The sequence below is a fragment of the Podarcis filfolensis genome (genome assembly GCF_964270895.1).
Source record: "Podarcis filfolensis genome assembly, chromosome: 3".
NCBI lineage: Eukaryota > Metazoa > Chordata > Lepidosauria > Squamata > Lacertidae > Podarcis > Podarcis filfolensis.
This window is the reverse complement of record NC_139606.1, coordinates 79,713,281-79,729,045: the sequence shown is the minus strand read 5'-3', so window position 1 is coordinate 79,729,045 and position 15,765 is coordinate 79,713,281. Positions and strand designations below refer to the sequence as shown.

At 40.9% G+C, this 15,765-nt stretch overlaps 1 protein-coding gene across 9 annotated transcripts in view; it reads right to left on the bottom strand.

The window, feature by feature from the left end:
* CATSPERE (catsper channel auxiliary subunit epsilon) overlaps window positions 1-15,765 on the bottom strand; it is a 47,234-nt gene that overhangs the window by 19,926 nt on the left and 11,543 nt on the right. For all 9 annotated transcript variants that reach the window (XM_083604252.1, XM_083604250.1, XM_083604249.1 and 6 more), the window contains 4 exons: window positions 13,364-13,853; window positions 11,228-11,717; window positions 7,303-7,742; window positions 4,574-4,632 (listed from right to left, as the gene is read on the bottom strand). In XM_083604252.1, coding sequence (XP_083460378.1) covers window positions 4,574-4,632; window positions 7,303-7,742; window positions 11,228-11,717; window positions 13,364-13,853 — 1,479 coding nt within the window. The remainder of the gene's footprint in view (window positions 1-4,573; window positions 4,633-7,302; window positions 7,743-11,227; window positions 11,718-13,363; window positions 13,854-15,765) is intronic.

The following is a 15,765-nucleotide window of genomic DNA, read 5'->3' as shown; positions in this document are numbered from 1 at the left end:
GGCTTGGATCCAAAGAATGTGAAACTAGTTCTTGGAGCCTAGGCAGACTTTATATCAGCTCCCTGTGCCATGTGGCAGATTGTGTTTCAAACTGAGACAAATTTTAAAAAACAGGCTGTGATGTGTCATGGAAGAAGCAAGCTGTTCAAAGGGTTTAGTTTTATTAAAAATAAATAAATCTTGCATTAGTGCAAGCCTCTTGCTTTAGGGTGCATGCATACAGGCAAATGTACTAATCTTCACAAAAAGGAAAGAGAATAGTTGAACTCAAATTTATGGGCAGATACTAGAAAAGATTATAAAGAAATCAATCTGTAAGCATCTTGATAACAATTGCAGTGATTAATAGAAGCCAACATGAATCTGTCAAGAATAAATCCTGCCAGACTAATAAACTCATTTTTAAAAATTAGGTTACTAGATTATGGATTTTGGAAATGCTGTGATTTTTATTTCTCTTACTTTCAGAAACACATTTGACAAAGTTCTACATATTATTTTGGTTACTAAACTGGTTAAGTGTGGACAAGTGCTCATCAACCCGGAGAGAGACTTTGAATGTGCTGCTAAAGGGCTCTAGTCTGGGCCTGGTTTTCTTCAACATTTTTAGTAGTTATATAGCTGAAAGGGAGGAGTGAATCATGAAATTTGCCAAAGGCACAAAACTCAGAATTGCTACCTAACATCTCAGAATGACCTTGATAGAATGGAAAGCTGGGTCAAAAATAGCAAAATGAAACTCAAGAGACATATGCAAATATCTGCATTTTTGCAATACATTTGAAAATTTTCAGGTAAAGGATGGCAGGAAACATGGCTTGGCAGTAGTACAAAGTTCTTGGGATTGTAATAAACCATAAGCTGAATGTGAGTCAGCAAAGTGATCCAGCTGCGAGGGGGCTAATGTGATTTTAGGTTGCTTCAATCAAATCATAACGTCCCAGTAATGAGAAGTGCTAGTTCCACTTTATTCTATACTAGTTAGACATCACATGGGAGTATTGTGTCAAGTTCTGCACACCACACTTTAAGAGTGATATGGTTTGCTGCGGGAGATGGGAGGCTGTATGCTTGAGCCCTTTTCTAATTCCTGGATCCAGCACAGATTCAATTCCTGAGATAGCCAGGCTAGCTTCCTGGTGGGGTAGTGTCCCTCTAAGTATGAACCATTAAGGCAACAAAGTAAGTGGCTCTGTGCCAGATGACAAATAGATGAGCCCCCTTACTTCAACTCGCTAGTAGTTAGAAAGACAAAAGCCAGAGTTGAAGGTCTGAGTTATGCGAGCTAGAAGCTAGAAGCAAGGCTGCAGGCTGGGAAGCTGGGAGAAGGAGCCATGCCTGATTTCTACTTGAATCCAAGGCTGTGGCTATTGGGGAAGCAACACCTTCTTGAGGTGTTAATGTGGTGTCCATCAAGCTCATGTTGTATATATGTGTAAATAAACCATATATCATAAAGATACCACAGTCTCCAGTGTCCCTCATTCCAAAGGAAACTGAATCCTGGGTAAGCCTGGAATCTTGCACTGCTCAGAAATTAGGAAGGCATGCAATAATATACACAAATGAGAATGGGGTGATGAAGATGTTAGTTAGTATAGAAAACAAGTCCTATGAGAGAAGGTTGAAGGAATTGGGTATATTTAGCATGCAGAACAGAATACTGAGAAAGATCTGATAGCACTCTTCAAATACTGGAAGAGATGTCACATAGAATATGACAAACACTTCCCTGCTGCTGTAGAAGATAGGACTAGATCTAATGGGCTTAGCTTACTGAAGGGTAGATTGTTGCAAAGACCGAACTAGCTTTAGCCACTAAGGAACAGGAATATAAAAATATGTGAATGCATGGTGATAATTTTGAAAGAGAAGAAAACCAAGTAATTGCACAGAGTTTGGGACCAGCTGCTGAAAATATGAGGTCGTCTGAGGAGTAGGGAGAACAGGAGAGTTGTAATGAACATTTATTTACAATGCCAGTTGGAGGACATGAAGGAGAAAAAGCAGATTTGCAAGGACCTGTGAAAGTTCTTACACAGCAACTTAAAAAAGCAACAGGTTGCTAATAGAAATTTGGAGGGCTGTTGAAGGAGCAGCTCCATGCTCAGAAGCCAATTTGTTGAATTGTTGGAGCTTATTTGGATAATGATGATGATATGTGGGAAGAAGAGTGGAAACAAGAGTGTGATAGCAAGGATATTCATTCACATATTTTAACAGTACAGGGTGTGTTGACAATAAAAGATTACAGGGGAGATAGGATAAACAGCAACAGAGAAATTGTAATGGGCTTGCTGGTGAAAATAGATAAATAGATATGCTGGACTGTGGGGGACATTTGCTAGAAGGGGAAGTGGATTAGATATTAGGGGTCAAGGCTGGCATCTCTTATTGAAAGCTGGGTGTCAGATAAAACATCTTGATGCTGTTCCATTATATAAAAAAAGACTGATAAATTGCTTCTAGAGTACTTCACTGTTGTAAAGAATCTGCTGTTTTCACAGCCACCACACAATGGGTTGACATCTTCATTGAACTATTTATCATGACCTCAATGCCTCATTCCTGATCAGTCACTTCCAGTTCCAGACCCCATGAGCATATTATGTGAAATTCCCTGAGTTTGGAGAGATGCTTTCAGAGCTCTCCGCAAGCTCTTTTTGTTTTCATGACTCAGAACAATTTTGTATCATCATCAGTCTGAGCCACCTCACTGCTTAGTTCTAACTTTAGTTCATTTATGAACAAGTTAAAAAGCACAGGTGCCAATACTAATCCTTGGGGGGACTCCACTTTCTACTTCTTTCCATTCAGAGAACTGTTGCTCTTCCTCTATTATGTACTGAGCCACAGCAAGGCTCTTGGTTTCAGCCTGCAGCTCAGAATAGAAAAATGCCTGTGCATTAATCCCCAGCACAAGATCTTTGGTTTGCACTGGAACATTGTGGTTCTATGCTAGGGATCATTGGGAAAGGAATTAAAAATAAAGCTGCCAGTAGCAAAATAGCATTATATGAATCTATATTGTGAAAGCATTTGTGTTACTGTGTACAGTTCTGGTTGCTTCTTGGCGAGCAACGCCCCTTTGAAGAAAGGTTGCAACGTTTGGGACTTTTTAGTTTAGAGAAGACGCAAGTTATAGGTGACACGATGGAAGTTTTTAAAACGATGCATGGCATGGTAAAGTGGATAGGGAAAAGTTTTTCTTCCTCTCCATTACACTACAACTTGTGGGCATCCACTGAAGCTGAATGCTGGAAGATTCAGGAGGGATAAAATAAAGTACAGTGGTACCTCAGGTTACATACGCTTCAGGTTACAGAGTCCGCTAACCCAGGAATAGTACCTCGGGTTAAGTACTTTGCTTCAGGATGAGAACAGAAATCGTGCTCCGGCGGTGCGGCAGCAGCAGGAGGCCCCATTAGTTAAAGTGGTGCTTCAGGTTAAGAACAGTTTCAGGTTAAGTACGGACCTCCGGAACGAAGTACTTAACATGAGGTACCAGTATACTTCTTCACACACCACATAGTTAATTTATGGAACTTGTTTCCACAGGAAGCAGTCATGGCCATCAGCTTGGATGGCTTTACAAGAGGATTAGACGAGCTGATGGAAGAGAGGGCTATTGATGGCTATTGGCCATGATGGCTATGCTTTGCCTCTACAGTCAGAGACAGCAGAACACCAGTTGCTGAAAAGCCACAGGAAGGTAGCGTGCTCTTATGCTTGAATCCTGCTTACTGGTTTCCCACAGGCATTTGTCTGGCCATTGTGACAACAGGATGGTGGATTAGATGGGCTGTTGGCCTGATCCAGCAGGTTCTTCTTATGGTCATGTTCTGAGCAGATGAAAGGGAGGCCTAAACTTCAGTGGCCCCTGTCAGAATTGGACTATAATAGCAGCATTACAACCACATCATATTTAAAGTCCTTGTGGACCAGAGGGGTTAGTTAGGAACTGAGCTGCAAAGGACACCTTAGGATTCAGCTGCTGAATGTACTTTACTCAGAGAACAGCTTGTGAATATTATTGTGGTTAACCAAAAACCTTTAAATGAATTTGTGGGAACTGCTACTTATATGGCTGGCAAAATAATAAATTTCACTGGGAGGCTGGGTCTGTAACCCATATTGATATTTTGATATGTGTAATTTTGAACCATCCATTGTTGAAATAGATACAATGAAAAAAGATATTGCGCTTGATTTACCTCATTTGAGAGTACTGACTGATGATTTGAAAATGCAAGGTGTAGTTAAACAATGCCAAAGCTCTCATCATAGTAAAAAAGGAAGATCTTAAAGAAAAATGGTGGTCCATCTCAGAAGGGGACTTGGACTAAACCCATGGCCTCACTTGTAAAACCAAGGATAGATAGGATCCCCAAATTAACAGCTCCCAGAAGGCTTCCCAAGATGGAACGTGGTCTTTGGAATTAAAAAGAAGTTCCCCAGCCCTGAGCTAGTTCCAATAAGCCTTCAGTGTGCTTATGCTATTGACTCTTCTGAAATGTAAATGTAACCAATAAATTGTTAACCATTTTCATATTTTAACTATCATTATACTTACATTGCATCTTCATACTCTCCCTCTGTTGAATAATCATGGTCATGATAAAGTGTTACAGTCTTTAAGATATAATAAACAACAATAATGAATAGTTAGTCTTAAAATACCATATATTTAAGGGCTGCAGGCATTATATCAGAATAAAACAGGTTACTAAAAGTTAAAAGAACTTCAAATTATATAAAATATAAACTCCACTTTATCCTAGACATTTGAATCCCCCTTCATGGATCATTGCCTTGCTTTGGCGAAGGGGCTTGAATAACTCAGAGAAGCTATGAACTATGCCGAGCAGGGCACCCAAGATGGACAGGTCATAGTGGAGAGTTTTGACCAAATGTGATCCACCTGGAGGAGGAACCGGCAAGCCACTCCAGTATCCCTGCCAAGAAAACTCCATGGACAAAGACAAAAGGCATATAAAAGTTATGACGCTGGAAGATGAGCCCCTCAGGTCAGAAGGCGTCCAACATGCTACTGAGGAAAAGCGGAGGACAAGTACAAGTAGATTCAGAGCTGATGAAGCGGCTGAGCTAAAGACGAAAGGACGCTCAGTTGCGGATATGCCTGGAAGTGAAAGGAAAGTCCAATGCTGTAAAGAAAAATATTGCATAGGAACCTGGAATGTAAGAACCATGAACTTTGGTAAGTTGGATGTGGTAAAAAATAAGATGGTAAGAATAAATATTGACATCCTGGGCATCAGTGAACTAAAATGGATGGGAATTCAGTTCGGATGACCATCATATCTACTACTGTGGGCAAGAATCCTGTAAAAGAAATGGAGTGGCCCTCATAGTCAACAAAAGAGTGGCGAGAGCTGTACTGGGATGCAATCTCAAAAATGATAGAATGATCTCGATACGAATCCAAGGCAGACCTTTTAACAGTAATCCAAGTTTATGCACCAAGCACTGGTGCTGAAGAAACTGAAATTGACCAATTCTATGAAGACTTACAACACCTTATAGAAGTGTCACCAAAGAAGGATGTTCTTCTCATTATAGGGGATTGGAATGCTAAAGTAGGGAATCAAGAGATAAAAGGAACAACTGGCAAGTTTGGCCTTGGAGATCAAAACGAAGCAGGACAAAGGCTAATAGAGTTCTGTCAAGAGAACAAGCTGGTTATCACAAACACGCTCTTCCAACAACACAAGAAACGACTCTACACGTTGACATCACCAGATGGGCAGCATCGAAATCAGATTGATTATATTCTCTGCAGCCAAAGATGGAGAAGCTCTATACAGTCAGCAAAAACAAGACCTGGAGCTGACTGTGGCTCAGATCATCAGCTTCTTATAGCAAAATTTAAACTTAAACTGAAGAAAGTAGGAAAAACCACTGGGCCGGTAAGATACAATCTAAATCAAATCCCTTATGAATACACAGTGGAAGTGAGGAACAGGTTTAAGGATTTAGATTTGCTGGACAGAGTGCCTGAAGAACTATGGATGGAGGCTCGCAACATTATACAGGAGGCAGCAACGAAAACCATCCCAATGAAAAGGAAATGCAAGAAAGCAAAGTGGCTGTCCAACGAGGCCTTACAAATAGCGGGGGAGAGAAGGTAAGCAAAATGCAAGGGAGATAGTGAAAGATACAGGAAATTGAATGCAGATTTCCAAAAAAAAGAGCAAGGAGAGACAAGAAGGCCTTCTTAAACGAGCAATGCAAAGAAATAGAGGAAAACAACGGAATGGGAAGAATCAGAGATCTGTTCAAGAAAATTGGAGACATGAAAGGAACATTTCGTACAATGATTATCATAATAAAAGTGGTAAGGACCTAACAGAAGCAGAAGACATCAAGAAGAGGTGGCAAGAATACACAGAGGAATTATACCAGAAAGATATGGAAGGCTCGTACACCCCAGGTAGTGTGGCTGCTGACCTTGAGCCAAAAAAACAAACGGATCCTGAAGCTGAGGCTCCAATACTTTGGCCACCTCATGAGAAGAGAAGACTCCCTGGAAAAGACCCCGATGTTGGGAAAGATTGAGGGCACAAGGAGAAGGGGACGACAGAGGACGAGATGGTTGGACAGTGTTCTCGAAGCTACCAGCATGAGTTTGACCAAACTGTGGGAGGCAGTGGAAGACAGGAGTGCCTGGCGTGCTCTGGTCCATGGGGTCACGAAGAGTCAGACAGGACTAAACAACAACAACAGAATATTCATGTACAACTTTGTATGTATTTAGTGAATCATAAAACTTGATTATATTAGTTCTTATTTAGTTAGTTATTTAAAATATTACAGTGGTACCTCGGTTTAAGAACAGTCCAGTTTAAAAGCGATTTGGTTTACAAACTCAGCAAAACTGGAAATAGTATCTTGGTTTGAGAACTTTACCTCAGTCTAAGAACGGAATGCGAATGGTGGAAGGGCACCGGTGGCGGGAGGCCTTACTAGGGAAAGCACGCCTCGGTTTAAGAAGAGTTTTGGTTTAAGAACGGACTTCTGGACAGATTAAGTTCATAAACTGAGGTACCACTGTATTATAATAGCCCCTTTCTGAGCTATCATGACTGAGGAAATCATTGCACCCATTATCTATAGGCTTCATGTAGCAGTGTAAGTTCATAAATCTGGTTCATCCATGGAATTCCCATTGAACCAGAAACATGCTAGTAGCCTTGCATGTGTCTGTAGCCAGTAACATGTCTGAACCAGACAGCCTGACTCAAGAAAGAAACAAACAGGAAGAAAAATGCAAGCTTCACCTACCTGATTCTTAGTACAAATTCCACGTGCTATTTCATATTGAATAGAGTTATTTTGCTTCAGCAAGTGTGACCTGTAGATTGTAACTTCTGTGGACAATCCCACATTTTCCAGAAAGACAATCTGGGCCCAAAAGGTCATATTTGTTCCCATATCCAGATAGTAAGTATCTGCTTCCATATTGTGCTGAAATGATATATACGGACAGACCTCTCCTAAAGGATTTGTGGCACTAAGTACTTCAGTTTTCAGTGGATAAGCCTTGTAATATATATGAGTACCATTGTTTATGAGCAAAAAGAAGTCACCATGCCCATTCACATATATAGCAAAGTCTCTGGCGGCAGTTTCCCAAGCACTGAGCCTTAGAACATCTTTCATATTAAACTTTAAGAAAAACATGTCATTGTTTTTCATTTTGATCACAGTGTTTCCAGCACTGCCTATAAAAAGGAGAGAAAAAAATAGATAGAGCTTAATATAACATCTGGTTTATGTATATAATTATATTACTATTATCAATAAATGTACAGTTCTTTCTTATCTTTTCAGTAACAGTGGTTGATTGTTTTAACAAACATTTGTCCTTAGTACAAATTTGCCTTGAATTGTGGCAAAAAATTATCTATAGAAAACGTATGCTTGTGATTCTGAACATTCATTATTTCTTAAAATTATTTGTATAGTGTCTTTCATTTCCAAGGTGATTTCTGGGGCACATTGTTTTAAATTAAAATTGGGAACACACATCATTCTTCCTTTCAGAAGGCCACATTTTCTTCTCTCATATCCAACAACAATGTGCAAACATCCTGTTCAACTGCAGGATGACCAATTAATGCTACTTCCTGGCAGCCACCCTCCCAGCATGCAGCCAAACTAGGGTTCAGGGATGAATGTGAGTCTCCTGTAAATCAGCTATATTGCAGCCTCTGCCAGAGAAACCTGGAGTATTGTTATTCCCTTACTTAGGATAATGTCATTACATACATCTGGTAGCTAAATTTTGCAAGGCACACATCACCACACCTTGTATTTACCGGTATTTCAGGTATACAAACTCCTGAAAACATACTAGTGACCCTGGCAGAATTTTGGAAAGAATTGAGGTACACAGTCCAGAAGTTGGTATATGAAGTTAAGTTAGCTAGGATCACTCCTCCTGTATGAAGTGCTAGGTGGGGAGAGATCTTGGAATGTATGTCAACACTAAGATGATATACCAAATGTTAATTATGTGCATGCAGATGTGCAATTGATTACAGTGGTTCCTTGGGTTACAGACACTTCAGGTTACAGACTTCGCTAACCTGGAAGTAGTACTTCGGGTTGAGAACTTTACCTCAGGATGAGAACGGAAATCACATGGCGGCGGCACAACAGCAGCGGGAGGCCCTATTAGCTAAAGTGGTACCTCAGGTTAAGAACAGATTCAGGTTAAGAACGGACCTCCGGAACGAATTAAGTTCTTAACCCGAGGTACCACTGTAGTATGTTCTTTCTCTCAAGTTTGAACTGCCTTCCACTAATGTTTGTGATACTTATAATTTAACAGTTATACTATCTTATTATGAATAATAATAGTAATAAATGTTTTACAATTCATAATTTCAAACAAATGCTACTCCAAAGAAAAAATGATCTGCAAAGAATACATCTGTGTTTAGGATTTAACATTCACTTTTTCTTTTTGTAATTGTTATTTGGCTTCCTGAAATCTAGAAACTTGTGTCCCCTCACCCACCAAATATGAAACAATGATACAGCACGGTTGAGCTCTTTTCTGAACCCTGACCATATAGCTTGATACAATACAATATTAGGCCTCTTCTCACTAGTGAAATGTGTAAACAGGCCTCCTACTGAAGGTGGGAGTATGCATCAGTATGTGTACCCTGACAAAAGAGAGGGGGGGGGGAGAGAGAAAGAAAGAAAGAGAGAGAGAGAGAGAGATATTAACTGTGCCTTGTGTGACAGAAGGGGAAGATCAATCGTATTTTTTGGATGACTCTGAGGGTCATCTAGTCCAACCCCCAGCAATGCAAGAATCTCAACTAACGAATCTGCTGACAGATATTCATCCAACCTCTGCTTTAAAACTTCCAATAAAGGAGAGTCCACCACCTTCCAAGGATAGCTCTTGCTGTCAGAAAGTTCTTTCTGATATTCCGTTGGAATCTCCCTTCTTGTAACTTGAATCCATTGGTTCAGGTCCTACCATCAAGAGCAGGAGTACACAAACTTGCCCCAGACATGCAAAAGATGCACAGCCTTTTTCACACAACTCCCACTTTCCATTCAGCCAGGAAGCATTATCAGAGTTCAAAGATACATTACAGCCACGTGAAAGCACTTGAGGAGCTTGCATCCCTTCCAGTTCTACAATTCTATGATTCTATGACTCATCACCAGAAACATGCGCTGCAGAGCTCTCACAGCAAGAAGCTGAAACTTGAAAAGCCAGAATGTGCTTTTTGGAGATAGGTTGTAGCAACAGCAGCTACAGATAAGCTTTGCAATGATGAGCAAGCTAAGACCTTCCTCTTGGACCAGAGAGACAAAGAACTAAACCTCATTGCTTGTTTACAATGCGTTATTTTCTTGTCTTGTAACATTTATCTTATTGTAACTAGTATTTAAGACTGTTCTACTGTTCTATAGTAAAGCTTTGAAACTCCTTGTGGTGGAGAAAATCCAGTTCTACATGAGATAAAGATCAGGAATTCTGCTGAACTCCTCTAACTCCAAGTTGCGAGGGTGCTTTGAGCAGGGTTTGGATGCAGCAGTTGAGTATCTACCCCAACACAGCTTTTTACTACTCCTACTCCTACTCCTACTATTATTATTATGCCAGGTAGATTAGTGGCAGTTGTGGCTTCCACCCACCAGGTGAACCACTGGTGAACAGACGGAGGTATACTGCCTTAAGCTCCCCTCCTCTGAGGGCCCCCCAATTGCACTGTATTCAGAATCTTGTTTATAGCTTTAATAGCCATAATCTCTGATACACATTATAGGAAGAGCCCCAGTGGTCTGCCACTGATACGTATAGTAAATTTAATGGATTCAAGCCATTATTGGCTTAATTTATATAACTACTCACACATTAGAATTTGTTTACAATGGACTCAAAAAGTAGTAATCTGAAAATTATAGCATCAGCCCCTAGGGAATGAACAGGATGTATCCAACTGTCATAGCTGTGCCATCCTCCTGAGAAGCTTTTTACTATAACAACACCTGCATATCTAGGGACATACAGATCCCCCCCACCATTTACACATGTTCAATTAACACATGACTGTGCATACGTGCGGCCCTGGAAACCCAGATACTGGGGAGGGAGACCTGATGAGCTTCAGCAAAGCCCCACTGAGCCTCTGACACCCTCTTTGGGCTTCGGGGAGGGTCTCCTCATGAGCTGGAGGTGCAGTGGGGCTTTGCTGAGGCTCCCAACTAACAGCTGTAACGCAGGAAAGTGCCTGGTGCTAGTGTGCTTTCCCATGCATCAGCTGTTAGCTGGAAAGCCTAGCTGTGCTTCAGGGCAGCAGGGCTTGATTGACCAGCTCAACTGATGTGCGGGAAAGAAGCTTCCTTGTGCATCAGCTGTGCAAGACCCACTGTCTCTTTGGCTCCCGAGAGCTGGAGGGGCAGCAGGTCCTCATTGACAGGCTCAGCAGACATGGGAACACTTCTTCCCTGCGAGTCAGAGGGGCTATGTTGAGTTGACAGGCAACTCTCAATTTTATGCAATTTCACAGACGTGCGCAGGGGTTCTGAACATAACCCCTGTGTAAATGGGGAGTCACCTGTTGTACTTTCAAACACTATGCATTTATGGCTTAGGTTACACACTATAATTGCTAAAATCAACTAAAATAACAACAATTTCCATTAGTAATTTATATCAAAATATACTATACTTAACCAATAACAACTTGATGAATAACTGTTCCTAATGCTGTTGCTGATAATTCCGCGCCTGTCTCAGCGTCTTTAATATATCCGGTGAATTTGCTTCCTTTGTAAGAATAAATAATCTTGTCACTGTACCACAGCAGCATAGATGATGATGCTCCAAACACAACTTCCATGTGCAGAGGGTCACTTGTAGGTGCAGGCATGGAAAGATCTCTCAAGAACCAGTGGGCCTCATCTTCATTAAATCCTGCCACATATAATTGTGTGGAGGTTCTGCATCCAGTACAAGCCAGTAAGACTGAAATTTCAGAAGGGATTGAATCATAGCAAGCACTTATTACAGCTAAAGTAACGTGGTCTTTGAATCCTATCACACTCCTTAAGACATCTACTTCCATGACTAGAACAAACATATCAGTTATATTTCTTGATGGGTACATGAGGAATATTTCTGTTTTTGTCCACAGGACTGCTTCACTTAAATCTGATTCCAGCACCTTGGGCGTCGGATGAGATAGAGAGAGAAACGGTGGGAGAGATAAATAATAAAATTCAGACACTGTAGGTATTGCTTAAAGCTCCGTCTTAAATTTATCATAAACAATATCAAAACATTCACTGAAAAGTACCATATTTTCCCGTCTATAAGATGTCCCCATGTACAAGATCCTCCCCCCCTATTTTGGGGGACTCAATTTTAAGCAAATGAGGGGAGATGGCCCAAAGTTGTTGAGCTTCTTTCCCCCCCCCCCAGCTGCGGGCAGGAAACACTCCCTAGTTCGTTTCCCATGTGCAATGGCATCAGGGGAAGTTGCGCTCCCGTTGGCCAACCAGTTGGCGGGAGCACAACTTCCCCCGATGTCGCTGCACGCGGGAAACGATCTAGGAAGTGTTTCCCGCACGCAGCCGCATTGGGGGAAGTTGCGCTCCCGCCAACCAGCTGGCTGGCAGCACACAGCTTCTCCCCCCGCATGCAGCTGCGGGCAGGAAACACTCCCCAGATCATTTCCTGTTCGCTGCAGCATCGGGGGAAGTTGCAGTCCCTCCAACCGGCTGGCTGGCGGGCGCGCTGCTTCTCCCTCACCATGCCACTACCTGTGTATTGGATGACCCCAGTTTTTTGACACAATTTTTGAGTCAAAAAACCTCGTCTAACACACGAAAAAATACGGTAAAAACAGTTTGAGATATAACAGATTTGCACTTAAACACTGAGTGCATGGAGTTGCATGCAGATAAGAGTCAGTCCCAATATAAATAGTATTTCCCCCACCCCCAACTGTTATTTGCCATATTAGGAAAAATGTATGCCTATACACGTACATTTTTCCTGTTTGCCAAAATGTAAGGAAATCTGATCTGATCACAGATCTCCGTTTGCTCCTTTGAGGTAGGGGTTTAGAATCTTCCTTCCACTTTATTCTACTAGCCTTAAACACTGCACCTGTTAAAAATTCTTCTGGATATTGTTTTTTTGGCAGAACCTGACTACAACTGGTTCTACGTTATAGAAAAGTTGCATTTTGGATGCTTCTTGCATCACCATGAGAATGGTGTTTGTGCTTGATGAGAATGGCCATTTGTAGGGAAGTAGGGTGATGCTGCACAAACTTGGCAAGTGGTAGGCATATAAAAAATCCCATAATGAGGAGTTTTCTCAAAAATCCTGAAGGAGAGGAAACCTTTTGAAACTGCAGGGAAAACTTTGCACATAAACTGTCCCAAGTCATTTCCCTAAAGCTGTTTGGCCTGTCTCAGCTATGTGCCTCAGCTCTTGGTCAGGAGGAGGAAGGTCATACTTGAATGGCTTCAGCGGACTGCTGCCATTTGGCTCCTGGTCACATTATTCCCCTTTTCTTGACATTCATTAAGTTCAGTTGCTGTTGAATGCTATTCTGTGGCTGCTAACCTACTAACCAGACAGATCGAGTCTGGGAACTGATGGAAAGCCCTTCCCCTTGCAGCCAGTGCTTTCTGAGTGTGCTACCTGTAAACCAAGAGGATATGCTTTACAGTGCTAAACTACCGCATCCCGGAAGCTCTGGGCAGCAACAGGCTGCAATGTTTTTTAAGTTGTGGTGGTATGAATAAAAAACAAGTCCATATGAACCCTCTAAAATATAAAATATTTTGAATAACTCACTTGAACTGGATAGTTCCTTAGACACCAGATTCTTTCTTTTATCCCAAGAATTCCGCTTTCTGGAAGTTTATGTTGTTTTCCAACTCTGAACATCTTGTCATCGTTTATAAAATAAGCAGAATTGTCTATTAAAAATACAATGTGTACCTGTACTATGGCTACATCATTTACTTTCTGAGCTACAGCTGGATTTAATACAGTGGAGGGAAATGTGATTCTTTTTGTATGTCTGAACTCGTCATGTGTTAGGAAAGCTCCATAATTTGTCACCACAACTGCTTTAGTTGTATGACATGCAGACCATGTTATCATGAGCTCACTACCAGCTGGAGTCGAGACAGAGACATCATGTACGTTGACTGGAGGAATTTCTGATTTTGCCATGATAAAAGGAGTCCGGGCAACAAAACAACCCTGAAAAGTAACTGGTTTTCCACTGACTACTCCAATGATGTAATTTGAAATGCTAGGCACGTCAATTTCCCAGTATCTAAAAATAGAAAAAAGCATCATATGATTACACTTTATTACTCTAAATCCAAGCATGTTAAATGGAAATTTCTATTAGGATCTATGTAACATAATTCCACGTTATCTTATAGGATTGCAGTGCATGTCACTATTAGAAAAGCAGCAGTTCAAAAATTTGTATTATCAATGCATGTAGAATACAGCTATTGTGAAACTATTCATATGCACCAAGCTACAAACATTGACAGATGATATACTAGAGTTTGGAAGGAGACTCTATTTCTTGAGCTATCTCATTTGCTCAAAAATCTGTGTATTGAGCGAATGACATAATTCACGCAGATGGCAGGCAGAATCTGAAACTCCACTCATAAAATAATAAAAAATAGTCCTGTACGCAACAACGAGCTCTTTAGGAATGCTGAAAACAGTCTCAGCAAGCTCAAAACTAGGAATGAAAGAACTGTCAATTTCAGTTCTTTCAGATTCTCATTTTTCCAGTCTTAGGTTCTCCATATTTCTGCAGCAATTTGTGAATTTTCTTTTTCAAAATAATCATGAAAATTCATGGCATTTTAGTTTTAATTTCTCCTACTAAACACATTTTTGTGTGCAGTTTTGACTAATACACACATTGTTGCAATTTATCCTAATACAATGCATTTTTGTATTTCATTTTCATAACTATATTCATTTTTATGTCCACTTTCTCCTAATATATGCATTTTGTAAACACTGTTTTGTTGGAGATCTGCATACCAAATTTCAAAAACTGTACAGTAAGTGTGAATTTTGAAGGGTGACTGTGTTTCAGTTCACATATTGTTTTGTCCCACACCATAAGAGGTGCCATATAATCGTGGGTGGCTCATGCAGGGTTTATATCTGGCCTGTGTTGTGCTTACTGATAATTGGGCTCATCTCAAGAGCAGTCCACCTGGCTGTGAAGGCATGGCTGCTGTCTGAATAGGGTTGGAAATGGTGCCTAGGAAACTGCTCCATAGCACACCCTCCTTTTTACTGTTACGCCAGGAGGATCAGCAATGCATGTGAGTTCTGCCCACCAAGCTGCTTGCTGGTGGAAGATGGACTTCTCTCACCTTGGCTTCCCCTTCTTTGGGGGACTAAGAGGTTGTGCTAAATTCTCACCTTCCTCCAGCCTGGTGGAGTCAGAGTTTGGATTGCAATTTATGTATTTTTTACATATACCTCTTTAAAAAAGATTTTTGAAAGTGCTTATAAGATTAAGACCATCATCAAGGCTCTAGGCATGTTTTGCTTCCTGGAACTAATAGCCCTTGATGGGAATGTGCATGAGGCCCAAATATTTGTTCCACAGAAATGCAGGTAATGCTTAGCTTGATAACTAAAATCAGGAGAAACTGCTTTTAGGAGTGCAATCAGGAGAAGAAGATTTAATCTTCTTCCACATCATCACTCAAGTGACTTTTCCTCATGTTAAGAATACATATGCATTACAATATACATTCTCATTAGGAGGTGCATCAGATATGTCTATATGGATTTCCCTTGCTATACTGGGCCACGTATACCTCTAGGTTAGATTACTGCAACAAGTTCTATGTGAGGCTGCCTTGAGTGTATAAATCCAATCCTGGCCTGACTGAACTGGCTCCCAATTAGTTTCCTAATGCAAAGTGCTACTTTTGACCTAAAAATCCTTAAATGGCTGAGGACTGCAATACCTTAAGAACTGCCTCTCCCCATATAAACTGACCTGGACCCTGCAACCATCATATATTTTTGTTTTTATATTGTAAACTGCCCCGTAATCCTCAGATGAACAGCAGTATAGAAATTTAAGAAATAAATACACATTATACCCACAATAAGGGACACGGGTGGTGCTGTGGGTTAAACCACAGAGTCTAGGACTTGCCGATGAGAAGGTTGGCAGTTTGAATCCCCGC